This window comes from Festucalex cinctus, chromosome 13, assembly GCF_051991245.1.
Source record: "Festucalex cinctus isolate MCC-2025b chromosome 13, RoL_Fcin_1.0, whole genome shotgun sequence".
NCBI classification, from domain to species: Eukaryota; Metazoa; Chordata; class Actinopteri; order Syngnathiformes; family Syngnathidae; genus Festucalex; species Festucalex cinctus.
The window spans coordinates 3,881,129-3,896,909 of NC_135423.1; the positions used below are offsets into that span (position 1 = coordinate 3,881,129).

The following is a 15,781-nucleotide window of genomic DNA, read 5'->3' on the forward strand; positions in this document are numbered from 1 at the left end:
AAAAGTTAAATCCAACTGCACATGACAAATTAACTGGATGAAGAAAACGTTTGCACTCCTATGCCTTATATTGTTTTAAGACCACTAAGTGGAGCCCACGGACCAGACTAAGAATCACTGCGTTCAATAAATTGAAATATTTCTTCTCAAATGAGAGGGGAATGTTAAAAACGTTTTGCACATTGCCTGTACAACTGAGGCAGTTGTATGTTGTGTGAAATAATACATAAACAAAAATAAAAAATAAATAACCCGCATGATGGCACTTTTTTTTTTTTTAATGCACTGCAAAAACAACAGTTGCAATGACAAAAAGGTCCAAAGTGTTGTCATGCAAAAATCATTTCACATTTCACAATTCCATTTGTTCTGTGCAAATTACAGCAAGTTAAACATTACAATGCCCCCACAAATGTTTGATGTGCTGGTAATACTGACACGGTGCCACCTTACCTGAAGGGTACCCTTAAAAATGCTGAACAAATTGGTTTGGGATGTGCATGGAAACAGACATTTGTTATTCTCCTAGCAATGGACTCGTCAGTTTTATTATTACTTGATCTTAGCGCCGCGTTCGAGACCGTCGATCATAAAATTTTACGAGATCGCCTCCAAACATGTCTTGGTATTTCAGGCTTAGCACTTTCGTGGTTTCGTTCGTACCTCACAGAGAGGACGCGCCGTGTAATCCATGGCTATGCGACCTCTGAGCTCTGTAACGTCACGTGTGGAGTCCCACAGGGGTCGGTACTAGGCCCTCTCTTGTTTAACATTTATATGCAGAGATTACAATTCATGCGTTTGTTACGTCTCGCCTTGACTATTGTAATGTTTTACTCTCTGGCCTTGCCCTTTTGTGGTTTGATGAGGGGATGTCGTTACTATTTGTCAACTGTGGGCATGTGAAGCCCTTTGAGACTTTTGTGTGATTCAGGGCTATATAAATAAACTTGACTTGACTTTCATTTAAAGTTATTTTTATTTTTAATTTTTTGGTTTGACCAACTGACATGAAATTGGGTGGACATATCTTACCATAACAGGCCAATCCAAAAAGTTTTGTTCTTTAGATTACAGCTTGTATATTGGTGACAATATGGAGATGCTCAATTGAAAAGCTAACACTAGCTAAAGCTAATCATACGTGGGCCGAACAAGGCATCAATAATATGATAATCATTTCGAGGACAAAAAAAGATACGGAAAAATGAGCTCCCCTGAAATCAAGAATGCATCCCAAAAAATTGAACAGGAAGTCAGCCATTTTGGTTTGAAGCAGCCATTTCGGGCAAATTCAAATTCTTAAAATCTGAAGGAAATTCATCCAAATAAACCCCAATCACAAGCAGTTATCCACACTAAACACTTTTGTTCGTGTTTTGGGTAAAAATGACACATTTGATACGTGCCTTTTATTTTACTGCAGCAATTTATGAGCAAAGTAGTTGGCTCACTATTTGTCAAGCTGATGTCTGACTGTGTCAATAAACAATTCAGCTCATTAAGTATAAGGGTACCCTTATTGTACGGAAGCACCACCGACACAAATAAACCAAACATCAACATCCAAAAGTGCAAAATAAAAATTCTATCATCAATGATTTGACTATGATTATTATTAACTCATTTGCTCCCAATAACGTGTAAATACGTTTTTTTTTTTTTTTTTTTTCTTAATGCTAGAGCACACAGAAGGCTTTGATGCGGGCTCTCAACTGCAAAGAACGGTTGCAGAAATGGTAGTTATTACACAAACGGCCAGCAGGTGGCAGCAGAGCAAAGGAGATCAACCAGGGCCATGTAGAAAAAAAGCTCAATTACTTACAATTTTAAATAGATTTGTGAAAACTGATGAAACTTAGCTCTCTTCTAATGCTAATTGATGCAAAACGGAAACAGATAGAAACATACTTTTTTTTTCCTGATGAAAGAAGAGACTTTAATCATGTTTTTATAGCAATAGAACACAATATTCTGTGAGCCTTGCAAAATCAGTCAAAATCCAGCAAAACAGCCGGGAGCGAACGGGATTGCTTCTGTGAAAATGGCGGCGAGTGAACGAGTTAATAATAATGATGATAATAATTCTTGATGTTGCGTGTTGCTTCCCTGCACCCACAATCGTGTTTCACAAGACAAAGAACACTGCTAATAACTGCTATTGGGTTTCTGGTGGTGGGATGGACTCGAGCTGTGCTTGACGTCCAAATGGACCAATCGGACACAGTGCGTGCGTGTCCCCTTAATAACAGTAATCGATCTCCTCATTGGCTAGCACAAGGGCGGTCCTGCAGGGGATGTACACCTGGGGGGTAAAAAAAAAACAAAAAGACAAACGTGAGACAGCTGTTAAACAATCGACCGCGTCATTATTGCATTGCTTTTAAGTCTGTGCATCTCCCGGGGGCCGAGCCCCGCCCACGTCCATGACACCTCGTGATGTACGGTACGAATGCAACCTGCACGTACGAACGCATTTATTTTTAGAACAAGGTGTCTTGCCGCTAATCAGCTCTTTGATCAATCTGTTTGATATTCCGTGCGCGCGCGCTCGCCGGGCCAAGAGCCACCGAGCGCCATTAGTCATCTCATGAAAAAGGAAGAAAAAAAGTCAGGCAGACATAAAACGGCCTTAGATTTCCCCACAGAGTCGCCGGCGCGAGAGCGAGAGCGCGGCCGTAAACAATTCAATCAAGCGCTGCACTTTAGAGCCGCTGCTGGGTCTCTTTGGCGCCCACCGGTGGCCCAAACGCTCGCGCGGGAGCAACTGCGAGTGCAAGGAGGTGAGCTAAGTAGCAACATCACTGTTTGGTTCACATTTGGACAACATTGAAAGTAAACAAGCGGAAAAAAACTATTTGTCTTTTTGTACACAGGATTTAATCTGATTTAAAATAAAATGGAATTAAAAAAAATCTAGCAAGACAAAAGATGGTCAAACAAAATAATATATACCAAAGAAGTTAAAATGTTTCATAACATAACAGCTCAAATATTTTCTTTTTGAGGAAAGGGCAAAATTAATAGTTTTCATTTGAAAGAAATTGCAACATTGGAACTGTCTTCGACAAGACAAGACCAATATTTTGTCCTCTTTTTTTGAAAAGTGCAACATCAATAGTTTTGTTTGTGAAAGTTTAACCAACAGTTTGTTAAAATAATCTTTTTGTAGGAACGCTCACATCCATAATTTGTCACCTTTTTTAAGCAAGTGTCTTTTTTTTTTTTTTTCTTTTAAATAAAGTTGAAGACCAATAGATTGTTTTCTTTTTAGGAAAGTGCAACAGCAATAGTTTTTTTCTTTTTTTTTTCTTGGTAAATTACAACAATAGTTTGTTTTCTATTTAAGAAAGCACAACATCAATGGTCTATCTTCTTTTTAGGAAAGTACATTGATAGTTAAACTTGTTTTTAAGGAAAGTGGAACATCAACCTAGTTTGTCTTCTTTTTAGGGAAGTGCAGAATGCACGTTTTTTTCTTTTTAAGAAAGTGCAACGTCAATAGTTTTTTTTTGTAAATTACACAATAGTTTGTTTTCTATTTAAGGAAACATAACATCAATGGTCTATCTTCTTTTTATGAAAGTACAACATTGATAGTTGCAGATGTTCCATCATCATGTTTGTCTTCTTTTTAGGGAAGTGCAGAATGCACGTTTTTTTTCTTTTTAAGAAAGTGCAATGTCAATAGTTTGTTGTCTTTTTAGGAAAATGCAACACTGATCATTTGTCTTCCTTTTAGGAAAGTGCAACATTGAACAATAGTTTGTCTTCTTTTTAGGAAAGCACATCAGTACAGAACAACATCAATAATTTGTCTTTCTAGGATTTGATAGGATTTCTTTGTAGAAAAACACAACATCAAAAATCATCAGTTTGATGATTTTCATCTTTGTGTTGTCTCGATCTTGTTTGAAACGAGTTAACACTTCTGACGACAGCACACCGACATCTGCTCGCCAGAAGTTGAGCTGCACTGTGTTTACAGTCGACGAGGCTGTTGCACTTCCTGTCCCTTACATAATACGCCACGGAGGCGTAACGTAACAAACTTTTTGGCTCGCAACATGGACAAATCCCAACAGCAAGCATGGCGACGCCATCTAATTATTTTGGTTCCGAGTCAGAGGAGTGGCGCGTTCTTAGTTTGCGGAGTCGGTGCCGACTTTGAAAGCACCAGCTGGCGAATAAAACAGCGTGGGCACATTCACGCCCCCTGTGGACGCCGGCGTCTGATTACGTTTCCATCTAACAACAAAGTCGATGCCAAGGAGGAGGAGGAGGAGGAGGCGCCCGTTTTCTGCTCGGCCTCACTTCCTTCTCCGACGTACGTGATTACATGACGCGCCGGCTAAAGTGGCCTTTTTAGACCGACGAGAGGCGTCGAAAAGTCAAGAAAAAGTTGGTCCTTGATGAGAAAAAAACAAAACCAAAAAAAAAGCAACAACAACATCCTTATCTGCTTAAGTGCACCGGCGCTTGCATTAGCGACGTGCCAAGGTTCACGTCGAGTTCATGTAAACAAAACCGGCGCCTTGAGTCGTTCACCCTTTTAGCACTTCTCCGTGCGGCACATGAAAAGGTAACAGGCTGAATAATTTACATTCGTTACGTAAGGAAACGCAGGAAGCGGATTCTAATGAGGATTCAGAGTTCTGTTGGAAAATGTGCATTTATTTATTTTTTTTCCCAAAGATTAAAACCGTTTCATTTTGCATGAAGGGACGGTGAATGCCGGTTAGCGTGTTTGGCTACATCACAAGGTCAAAATATTAGGAACAGCTCTCAATGGAATGCAAACTAATTAGTACCTCTCTAAACAGTATAGATCAGGGGTGTCCCAACTTTTTTCCTCTGAGGGCCACATACAGAAAAACAGAAAGCTGCAAGGGCCACTTTGATTTTTTTTTTAAATTATTTATTAACACATTCATTGCCAGACCAGCAAAAAAAAAAAAAAAATGCATCATTTGACGCCTTTTTCCGTCAATGGCAGTGAATGAGTTAAACATGGTAAAAATCAATGAAGCAATTATAAATTGTTGATATAATGTGCAGTTACTTATTGAAAACTGCTAACAGTCACAAGGCAAATAGTGACCCCTGTGTGCCACTATAATAGATACGCCTCTCCACTGAGCAACAGCTGAATCCCAACTTGACATTCGGAACCACCACAAGAACAATCGGTCATCAACTGACCACACTTATGAACCATTAAATTAATGTGATGATTTCACAAATTGGACCTTGACATTAAGCAACAAGTGGATGAAACTATTTTTATTTCTGAAATTGAATTATTAGCTGCAAATTTGTGTCTTCGCATAGCTAGTTATGTTTAATCCACCCTCTTTTTTTTTTTTTTTTTTAAACAGCATTGAAAAATTATTTTTAGTATTTGCCGCGGGACGCCAAAAAATGTATGGCGGGCCGCAAATGACCCCCGGTCCGTCGTTTGGACACCCCTGGTATAGATGAAAGTGTAGTTAGTGCAATCTAGCTTAGTTTGATGTTCTTTGTAGTTCATTTTTATAGGTAGAATTTTGCTGGAATAACAATACAATACAAAGAATTTAAAAAAAAGAAAGTTTTATCCCTGAAAGACACCCACAACCCTCTGAAGTTGAGCAAATAGTAATGCCCCATTGTTGTGATCCAGCTCGCCGTGAATGGGCAACACCAGTAGTTTGTCTTCTTTTCAGGAAAGCACAATACCGGTAATTTGTCTTCTTAACACATTCACTGCCAGCCCTGCAAAAATGCATTATTTGACGTCTTTTTCCGTCAATGGCAGTCAATGAGTTAAGATGAGATGTAACCAAAATTGACGGATTTGTAAGCAAAATTTGCCTTAAAAAAAGAAAAAAGGAGAAAAGGATGCTACAATATAATCACAAAATATATTGGCACATTGTGTTTAACACATTCACTGCCAGCCCAGCAAAAATGCATTATTTGACGTCTTTTTCCGTCAATGGCAGTCAATGAGTTAAGAAAATGCAAAAAATGATAACTTGTCTTATTTTTCACCAACGTTAAACAACAATAATTTGTCATTCTTTTTACACAACATGCCATCGTCCCCGGTGTGACTGCACCCACCAATAACGACGAGGCGAAGCGCGTACCTGCATGGAATGGGCGCGTCCGTTGAAGGGCTGCGGCTCCGTGAAGAACTCGGTGTTGTGGTCCAGCCGTCCGTGGCCTCCGTACACAGCCTCGTCAGAATCCAGCTTGATTTTGTACCTGGCAGGCGACGGTTAAGGAAAGTGAAGCGAACGGGGGAGGAAGCAGATGACTTAAAGTGGAAGTCAACCTCAAAAGATTTGACAACAATATGTTATATGTGGCCTAACTAGTCTAAACAGGACATTCTGATTAATATTACATTTGTGGAATATGAGTTAATGAAGCAAAATTCGGCCGTTTTTAATAAAAAAATAAATAAATCACAGTTGCTCATGGCTCGGGCAACGGCCAATCAGAGCTCACCTGTTTTCTGAAGCTGCGCTGTGATTGGTTGGTACCTGAAACCTGAGCAACTGTGATGTCATCTTCAGTCGACAGCAAGTGGCAAAATGGCCGCACCCTGAGATGGATAAAAACGGCTGGATTTTGCTGCTTAACTCATATTCCACAAATGGAATATTAATCAGAATGTCATGTTAGACTAGTGAGGTCACATATAACATATTTTTATTCATTTTTTTGATTGACTTTCGCTTTAACTCATTCACTCGCCGCCATTTTCACATTTCACAATCCCGTTCGCTCCCGGCTGTTTTACTGAATTTTGACTGATTTTGCAAAGCCCACAGAATATTGTGTTCAATTGCTATCAAAAGAAAGATTAAAGTCTCTTCTTTCATCAGGAGGAAAAAAAAAAAAAAAAAAAAAAAAAAGAGTATGTTTATCTGTTTCCATTTTGCAGCAATTAGCATTAGAAGAGTGCTAAGTTTCATCAGTTTTCACAAATCTATGTAAAATTGAAAGTAATTTAGCTTTTTTCCTAGATGGCCCTGGTTGACCTCCTTTGTTCTGCTGCCACCTGCTGGCCGTTTGTGTAATAACTACCATTTCTGCAACCGTTCTTTGCAGTTGAGAGGCTGCATCAAAACCTTCTGTATGCTTTAGCATAACAAAAACAAAACAAAAAAACGTATAAATATGTCTTTGGGACACTTAAAACCTTAAAAAAACGTATTTACACGTCATTGGGAGCAAATGAGTAAGGAAGTGCACTTTGAACATGACAAGCCCAAATTTTCACGTTCCATCAGCATTAACTGGCAAAGAGCGATCACGTGACAGTAATTTGAGGACTGAGTGTGCCAATGGACTTTTTTTGACTTTGTCGATTACACCAAGTCATTCTTTTTATTGTGACAGTATTGTACCAGCTGTCATGAATGACTGGATCACATTCCAGTAACTTGACGTCATGTCTACTATGACTGAGTGTGCTGTGGACTTTTATATTGTTTTTATCAATTATTTCCTTCAATTTCGTTCTCCCACTAGCCCAACGTAGCAGACTTGAGGCGTAAAGCGTGCCAAAGCGCGTACCGCCTCCCCCTTAGAGAGCTTCGGATGCGATTCCTTCCCAAAATCCAAACACGCTCACTTCTCTTTGGCAGTCTGACAAGGTGCCTCCAAGGCCAAAGAGACGACTAAGAAACGGCTCAAGCGAAAACCCCGGCAGCTTCGCAGCAAAGAACAAACTCCGTCTTTTCCCCGTACGTGAGCCGCGTCTCCAAACAATCTCCCGACACATCTATTTGCTTTTCCAATCTCGCGACGAGGCCCGGGAAGACATAAGCTCGTCCATCACGCACACAAAAAAACCCAACAAACTGAGCAATTCAATTTGTGTGGGCTGGAAGCGGCGACAAAACAAGCGCAATCAAGAAGACGAGTTAAAAGGAGGGTCGGCTCCGAGAGTCCACGTGAAGGACGGCGGGATAAAAAAATGACGGGGGGGGGGGGGGGATGAAGATGCGATCCAGTGTGCACTTATCAGCCCGTCTAAAACCAATTGACTGAGTTGAATGTCATTGAAAAGTACTTTTTGTATGTTACTTCCAATGCATGAGACTCTCCAGCAAGTCCTTGTGCGCTTGACTCTTGAGTGGCGCCACTCGTCCGCAACGAGACGCGGGTTCCTCTTGTATTATGCACATTAACCAAAAGTTCACGGTCACATTCTCAACAAGTCACAGTTGAAGAGCCATCGTTTTTTTTTTTTTTTTTTCAACTTTCATTTGCTATGTTAACTCATGAGCTCCCAAAAACGTATAAATACGTCATATTTTAAATGTTTTAAGTGTCCCAAAGACGTATTTATACGTTTTTTTGTTGTTGTTTTTTGTTTTATGCCAGAGCATAGAGAAGGCTTTGATGCAGTCTCTCTACTGCAGAAAATGGTTGAGTGGCAGCAGAGTATAAGAGATCAACCACGCCATGTTAAAACAAGCTGATTTCCCCACAGTTCTAAGCAGAATTGTGAATAATGATGAAACTTAGCTGTGTTCTATTGCAAATTGCTGCACAGCGGAAACAGATAGGAATATACTTTTTTTTTTTTCCTGATAAAAGAAGAGACTCTAATCTCTCTTTTGGTAGGTTCCATATTTTTATAGCAATAGAACACGATATTTCGCGGGCCTTGCAAAATCCAGGAAAACAAAAATGGTTGGGAGTGAATGAGTTAAGAACGACATGCTCAATGATTTTTTGTGTGAGATGGTGGCTAAGGATGGGAATTGATGAGTTTAGCGATTCCAGTTCTACGATCAATTATAATGCTAACTGATCTTATTTGTTGTTGATTCTCATTGGGTGAGGGATTAAATCATATGCAGGGGTGTACAAAGAAGGAGGGGACGGGGGGGGGGTTATGCCATCCACAGCAAGCTCTGCAACAAGTCTGATAACGAGCCTGTTCATTGGAATCAGCTGCACTTCGAGTAGGGACATCTAGAAAACCTGCAGGACAGTTTTCCACCCCTGCTACGGGCCGACACGTATATTTTATGGGGGGTTCTTTTACACCTCTCTAATCAAGGATGACCATGTTTTGACACATTTTGACAGCAACTAAATTTACAACCAAACATGCCAGGGAATTCTAAAACAAAAACCCAGTTGATTTAGAACAGGGATGTCCAAACTTTTTCGTCTGAGGGCCACATACAGAAAAATAGAAAGCTGCAAGGGCCACTATGATTTATTTATTTTTTTAAGTTATTTATTAACACATTCATTGCCAGACCAGCAAAAATCAAGCAAATCATTTGACGTCTTTTTCCGTCAATGGCAGTGAATGCGTTAAACACGGTAAAAATCAATGAAGCAATTATAAATTGTTGATATAATGTGCAGTTACTTATTGAAAACTGCTAACAGTTACAAAGCAAAGATGACCCCTGTGTGCCACTATAATAGCTACGCCTCTCCACTGAGCAGCAGCTGATCCCAACTTGACATTCTGAACCACAACATGGAAAATTATTTTTAGTATTTGCCGTGGGCCGCCACAAAATGTATGGCGGGCCGCAAATGGCCCCCGGGCCGTTGTTTGGACACCTCTGATTTAGAACAATATCCAAGTCATCAGCTCCGTAGGCCATATTGCGTCACGCGTCAATCGAAACAAGGAGAGCGACGCCATCGGGTTCCAGTTGAATATACTTTGAAATGGACGACGGCCTGCATTTAAAGCGGCAGCGACACGAGTCCCGCTAAACGTCGGACCAGATTGCCGTTTGATGTAGCGCCAAGCAACAGGCGGCTGCGATTGTGCCAGCTCGTCACTCTCGCTCACTGTCGGAGAAAGCTGTCGCGGCGTGGGCCCCCGACACTAACTCATTTTTACGGCGACAAACTCACACGGCGCTGCACTTACCACAATCGTTTATTGTGTTGCTATTATTCAAAAATGTACAATGACGGGGAATGTTTTTTTTGTTTTTTTTTCTCCTGCATACATATTTATTTACTCATTCACTGCCAGCCGTTTTCAAAGCAAAGTTGTCCATACGGTTTTAAACCATTTTGATTGATCTTTCAAGACCCACAGAAGATATTGTGTTATGTGACGTTTATTTGAAGCTCATTCAACGCCAGACGTTTTCAGATTCTCCTTTACCCTCCCATTTGGAACAATGTAAAAGACGTCCAAATTAGAGCTGTCAAACGATTTTTTTTTAAAACTCATTCAAACCCAAAAACGTATAAATACGTTTTTTAATACATTGTCCCGCACTCCCGAAAAAATGTTTTTATACATTTTTTTTTTAAAATTCTATACTATACAGAATACTTTGATCCAGCTTCTGACATGAAGAGGTGGCTTAAAGAAATGGTAAATATTAGAAAAAAAAAAAACGGCCAGCAGGTGGCAAAAGAGTAGGCAAGAGATCAGCTAGGGCCATGTTGCAACAAGCTCTTTTTGCCAACGTTTTCACCAGGAATGTGAATATCGATAAAACCTGCAATGCTAATTGCTGCAAAACGGAACAGATAGAAATATATATTTTTTTTCCTGATGAAAGAAGAGATTAATCTTTCTTTTGGTAGGTTCCATGCTTTTATAGCAACAGAACAGAATATTCTGTGGACCTCGCAAAATCAGTCAAAATCCAGTAAAACCCAAACAACCCCCCCCCCCCCCCCCCCCAAAAAAAAAACCAAAATAAAACAAAACAAAAAAAAAACTATTATTTAATGATACAGGTTGAAGAAAAAAAAAAGTTGTGATGATGGGGACAAAGGCCAAGACAAAGAGCAATTCTTTTTTTCTTTTTCTTTTTTTTTTTGTAGCAGGAAGACAAGCTGACGAACTAAATTCATGTCTGGCTCTGCAATCAAGACTCATGGCCGGATTGTTTTCAAGTCGTCAGTGGTTGCAATCACACCGCCCAAACTCGCCAGCTTATTGGACAAAAATCGATGAGCGTTCCGCCATCTTGGCCTTTAATTCGCATACATCGATGGGAATACTTTGCAAGCCCGACTGCGGCCCTCTGCAAGCCGCTAACGGACATAATCCCTCAAAAAAAAAAAAAAAAAAAAAAGCAACCACCAATTTGAGGAGGAGAAATAGGAGGTAAACACAGAGCGTTTGGAATTATGTGCACCGTTTCCAATCAGGAAGTTGAATAAAGGGACAAAATTGCCTTGGCAATTTATCGGCATTTTGGACAGTCGCGTTATGTGTTGTTTTAAGCACATAGACAGGACCGCCCCTGCACAACAGGCTAATAATAATCAGCAACAAATAATTCTCCCTGTGGAATTTTGATGAAAGCATTTGACAGACAATTTCTGAAGACGCGTGGGAAGGTTTTCAAATTGCGGGAAAAATGCGTCGAGCGTTCTCCTGGCGCGCGGTTGAAAACAATGCAGCGGAGTCAAGCATGAGCGGCTCGGGTCAGCCTTGAGCGCCGATTATTTTCAGCCGCGTGACCGTGCCGACCCTGGCGCGGCGCGCGGCAAAGTTTGAGCGTGTGACGGGCGCGTTGTAATGAAAAAGCACTTTTGCGCTCTTTCAGCTCGTCCGTGTTTACCGCGGCTGCTTTCTGAGTGGCACTTTCATCCGTCTTCGCCCCTAATTGGATCCTCGGCGCACGCTTCCCGTCGGAGCATCTGCATCTCCCCCGGCTGGCTTCACCTTCCTTCTCACACGCACACACTTGCTCTCTCACTCGCAGGAACACTTGCACTCTCACACATTACACATGTTCACGCACTTTCTCTGAAGCACACACATTCTCGCATGCACTTTCACGGTCATGTCCACTTTCTCTCATGTACTCACAAACGCTCTCACACATACATTCCGAAGCTCACCCTCTCATTCACACTCTCAAGTCACACACCCAAATCTCACACTTTCAACACACTTTCTCATACATCATTTAATACTCACTTTATCATGCTCACACATGCACACGCATTCACTCTCACGCAACACAATCACAATGTTACGTGCACACAGTCATGCTCATTTTCCTTCATGCACTCACACATCCTCTCACGCTCTCTTTCACTCACATTCACAATTACATGCACACCCCGTCATGTATCACATGCTCTCACACATACCCTCACTCTCACACCTCAGTCACACACCCAGACACTGTCGACTCTCACAAAACACTTTTTCACACTATTTTATACTAGGTCTCTTACACACATCTCACACATTAACTCATTTGCTGCAAAAGACGTATTTATAAGTTTTTTTTTTTTTTTTTTTACATTATTATTATGCTAGAGCAGGCTTTGATGCAGCCTCTGAACTGAAGAGAATGCTTGAAGCAATGGTAGTTATTACAATAACGGCCAGCAAGTGGCAGCAGAGTATATGAGATCAATCAAGGCCTTTGTTGCAAAAAGCTATTTTCCACACTGTTTTAAACACATTTGTGAATCCATCCTGCCATCCATTTTCTGAACCGCTTGTTTCTCACAAGGTGCTGGAGCTTATCTCAGCTGGCTATGGGCAGTAGGCGGGGGACACCCTGGACTGGTTGCCAGCCAATCACAGGGCACACAGAGACGAACAAACATCAACACATACAAGCACACCTAGCCATGCATGTCTTTGGAATGTGGGAGGAGACCGGAGTACCCGGAGAAGACCCACGCGGGCACAGGAAGAACATGCCAACTCCACCCAGGAAGGCCGGACTCGAACCAGAGTCCTCAGTACTGGGAGGCGGACGTGCTAACCAGTCGTCCACCGTGCCGCCCACATTTGTGAATAATGATGAAATGTAGCTATATTATCATGCTAATTGCTGCAAAACGATAGAAATATACTTTTTTCCCTGACTCTAATCTTTCTTTTGGTAGGTTCCATGTTTTTATTGCAATAGAACAATCTATGGGCCTTGCAAAATCAGTCAGGGTTGCTTCAGTGAAAACGGCTGGGAGTGAATGAGTTAAACACATGTGCACACACATTCACTCTCGCACGAATAAAATAACAATTTCACATACACGCACACGCCCTCTCACTTGATGTGTTTACGTCCGTGTTGTGTAATGACAGCAGCCGGCATCGGAGGCCTCTCCTTCAAAACATCAAAAAGCGAGCGGCGAGGCGATTAAGCGGCGCGGCCCGGCTTCACCCCGTCAAGAGAGGTTGTAATTACGCCGCGTCAAACACGCTCGCGATTAGCACTCGATATTAAGAGATTAGCAGCTGCTACTGTTGTTCTTTTTTTTTTTTTTCTTTTTCCCCCCATGCTTCTTCCCCATCTGCAAATAAACACCACGGCCATGTTTGCCTCCTGCTGCGTCGCTTTTATTTTTATCCTCGGCACGCCTTTTGTCTCCTATAATAAGCGACGTGAGCACACTCCAAACTAAATATGGATCTAAACATGCAATCCGCTTTAATAACTGACAAACAATTTATACGATAAAAGCCGGGAATTGCACTAATGTGTCCCTTTGAAAGGCTTTAGAGTGGAGACGAGCTATTTAAATCATTCAAAATCAGCAGAGTTCTTGCTCTGGCATTGCAAATGAAACGCTGAATGTTGGAAAAAATGATTAATTGTTTGAAGAGAGCTGAAAAAAGGATACTTTCCTGGCGCCTGCACGGCCACCTTGTAATGCTGGAAGCTTTTGCTGGGGTGGAAGTTGAAGATGAAGAGCACGTTGGCCCTGTCAAACACGATGACCTTGTCCTCCTGGTGCTTGGCGCTCACAAAGGCCTGCGGGGGGAGACAGCGGGGACACGAGAGCGCCCCATGAATAGTCATCATCTTCCTCTCCTATGCGTGGATTTAGAGGATTACAAAGCGGCGCGCGATGCAGCAGCGGGACGCACGTTTCCGGATTCCAGGTGGCGGTCATCTCGGGCAGACGCCAGCGCTTGTCAGCCCGGTAAAGCCCGACTGGACTGATGCTAATGTTTCGTTAGCGGGCATTATCAATGTCAAACGGGAGCGTATCCCCTGAAGAATAGAATGACATCCAAAACATGTGGCTTTTAAAGGATGATACTATTTTTTATTTTATTTTTTTTAAAGAGCCCAACTGATTGGGGACTTTTGAGACAGATGCAGATATTAGTGGCTACAAAAAAACAAAAAAAACAAAAAAAAAACAAATTAAAAAAAAGAGGCTTCAATGTGTTTATTCTCAGTTGTGGTTTACTGTCAAACTAAATATAAAATTACACATATTGTATTTAAAACCGGGCGGCTGAAAAAACTTTACTGATGCCCAACCACCGGTAGATGACATCATTGCCCCATTTTCATACGAAATAAACACAGTTTCAGAGTCCATGGGAGAAATGGCTGTATTTTGGCAAACCTACATTTTTCTACTGTCAATTACAAAAAAAAATAAATAAAAAGGGACGAGGCAAAAAGTAGGGAGTCTATTCTGTCATTTGGTAGATTCGGTTTATATATAATTATTGAACGTAATATCGTGTGGGTATTGAAAATTTTGAAATTTTCTAAAATGGCTGGCAGTGGATGAGTTTTAAGTAACGACTGAAAACAAACTGCTGCTTTTAATCCACTATGTTAACAGCCAATAATAGCATCTAAGTGGCCCTTTAAGATATGGATATTTGATAATAAACATAGGACAATATAACAGAACTCAAAGTTATATACTGTATTCTTTATCCTCTGTGAAGAATGAATGAATTAATTTCCACGGACACCCCATTAAATCACTATTATCCCTAATAATCACTATTATTATTATTATTATTACTACAGATGGTCGAGGTGTGCACAACAAAATTAGTAGCAGAAAACGACAGAAACTGTTGAATTACTTTCATCTATTTCACACAAAAAAAAAGCGTCCTACACAACATTAACATGCTGTCACGCGTTCTCTAAAATTGCAGCTCTGCAACAAATTGTGGGGTTGTTTAATTTCACTCTCTATAGTTGGGCAGACACTCCCGAGAGCCAACCATTTGTATACAAACAATTAAAAAGTACATTTCCTATCATTTGTCCGTAAAGTGACAAAAGCGGCATTTCTCCCAGCGGGTCGCACGATAATAAATGAGTGAACAAACAAACGTCATTTGCGATTCACGAGTTGCTCGTCATTCATTAAAGTGTTTGAGGGTCTAATGACTTTGGATAATTTAAAAAGTGAGATGACGGATAATTTTGAACAAATACCTATATGTCCCAATATAGTATTTTTCCCAATTTATGAAATTAATGGCAATGTTCTCTTCTTCAAATTACCAATTTTGCATTCCTGATCGTAAAACGGCCACAAGAGAGCAGCCGATGTTGACATCATCCACCTTCTTGAGTGCCGATTTCTTGAAACGAGGCCAGGTATCGGCCCGATACAGATACACGAGTGTCGGTACTCGCCAACCTCTAATATTAAATATATCTTCCTTTTATATCGAATGACATCATGTGGGCGGAGTTGCGGCCTTAAAGTTTAACGATCGTTTCGAGTTGTAAAAAAAAAAATGGCCGCCTATTCTTTTGATGAATGAATCGTCTTTCAGTTCACCAAAACTTAAATGATTTGAAGGTTGCGCATCAGCAGGAAAACACAGCCAAGATGATGAGTTCAGTGCAACTTTTCCCCACTTCAGTTACAAGCGCTTGGGAAATAAAAGCAGATGACTCGCAATCGATATGAAGGTGGAAAAAAAAAAATGTCGCCCAAGAGGCAGACATGATTGTAATTATCCCGAGTTCGCACGGCGGCAGGACGACGACGGCGGCCAGGAGAGTAACAAGGTGAAGAGGCTCTCTCGCCG

General features: G+C 41.0%; 1 protein-coding gene across 1 annotated transcript in view; it reads right to left on the reverse strand.

The window, feature by feature from the left end:
• Nucleotides 1-260: 260 nt before the first annotated feature.
• The window catches only part of gbe1b (glucan (1,4-alpha-), branching enzyme 1b), a 118,088-nt gene continuing 102,567 nt past the window's right edge, over nt 261-15,781 (reverse strand). The window contains exons 14-16 of the mRNA XM_077541146.1: nt 13,600-13,730; nt 6,132-6,249; nt 261-2,305 (exon numbers count right to left, since the gene is read on the reverse strand). Of these exons, the coding sequence (XP_077397272.1) occupies nt 2,243-2,305; nt 6,132-6,249; nt 13,600-13,730 (312 nt within the window). The 3' untranslated portion in view covers nt 261-2,242. The remainder of the gene's footprint in view (nt 2,306-6,131; nt 6,250-13,599; nt 13,731-15,781) is intronic.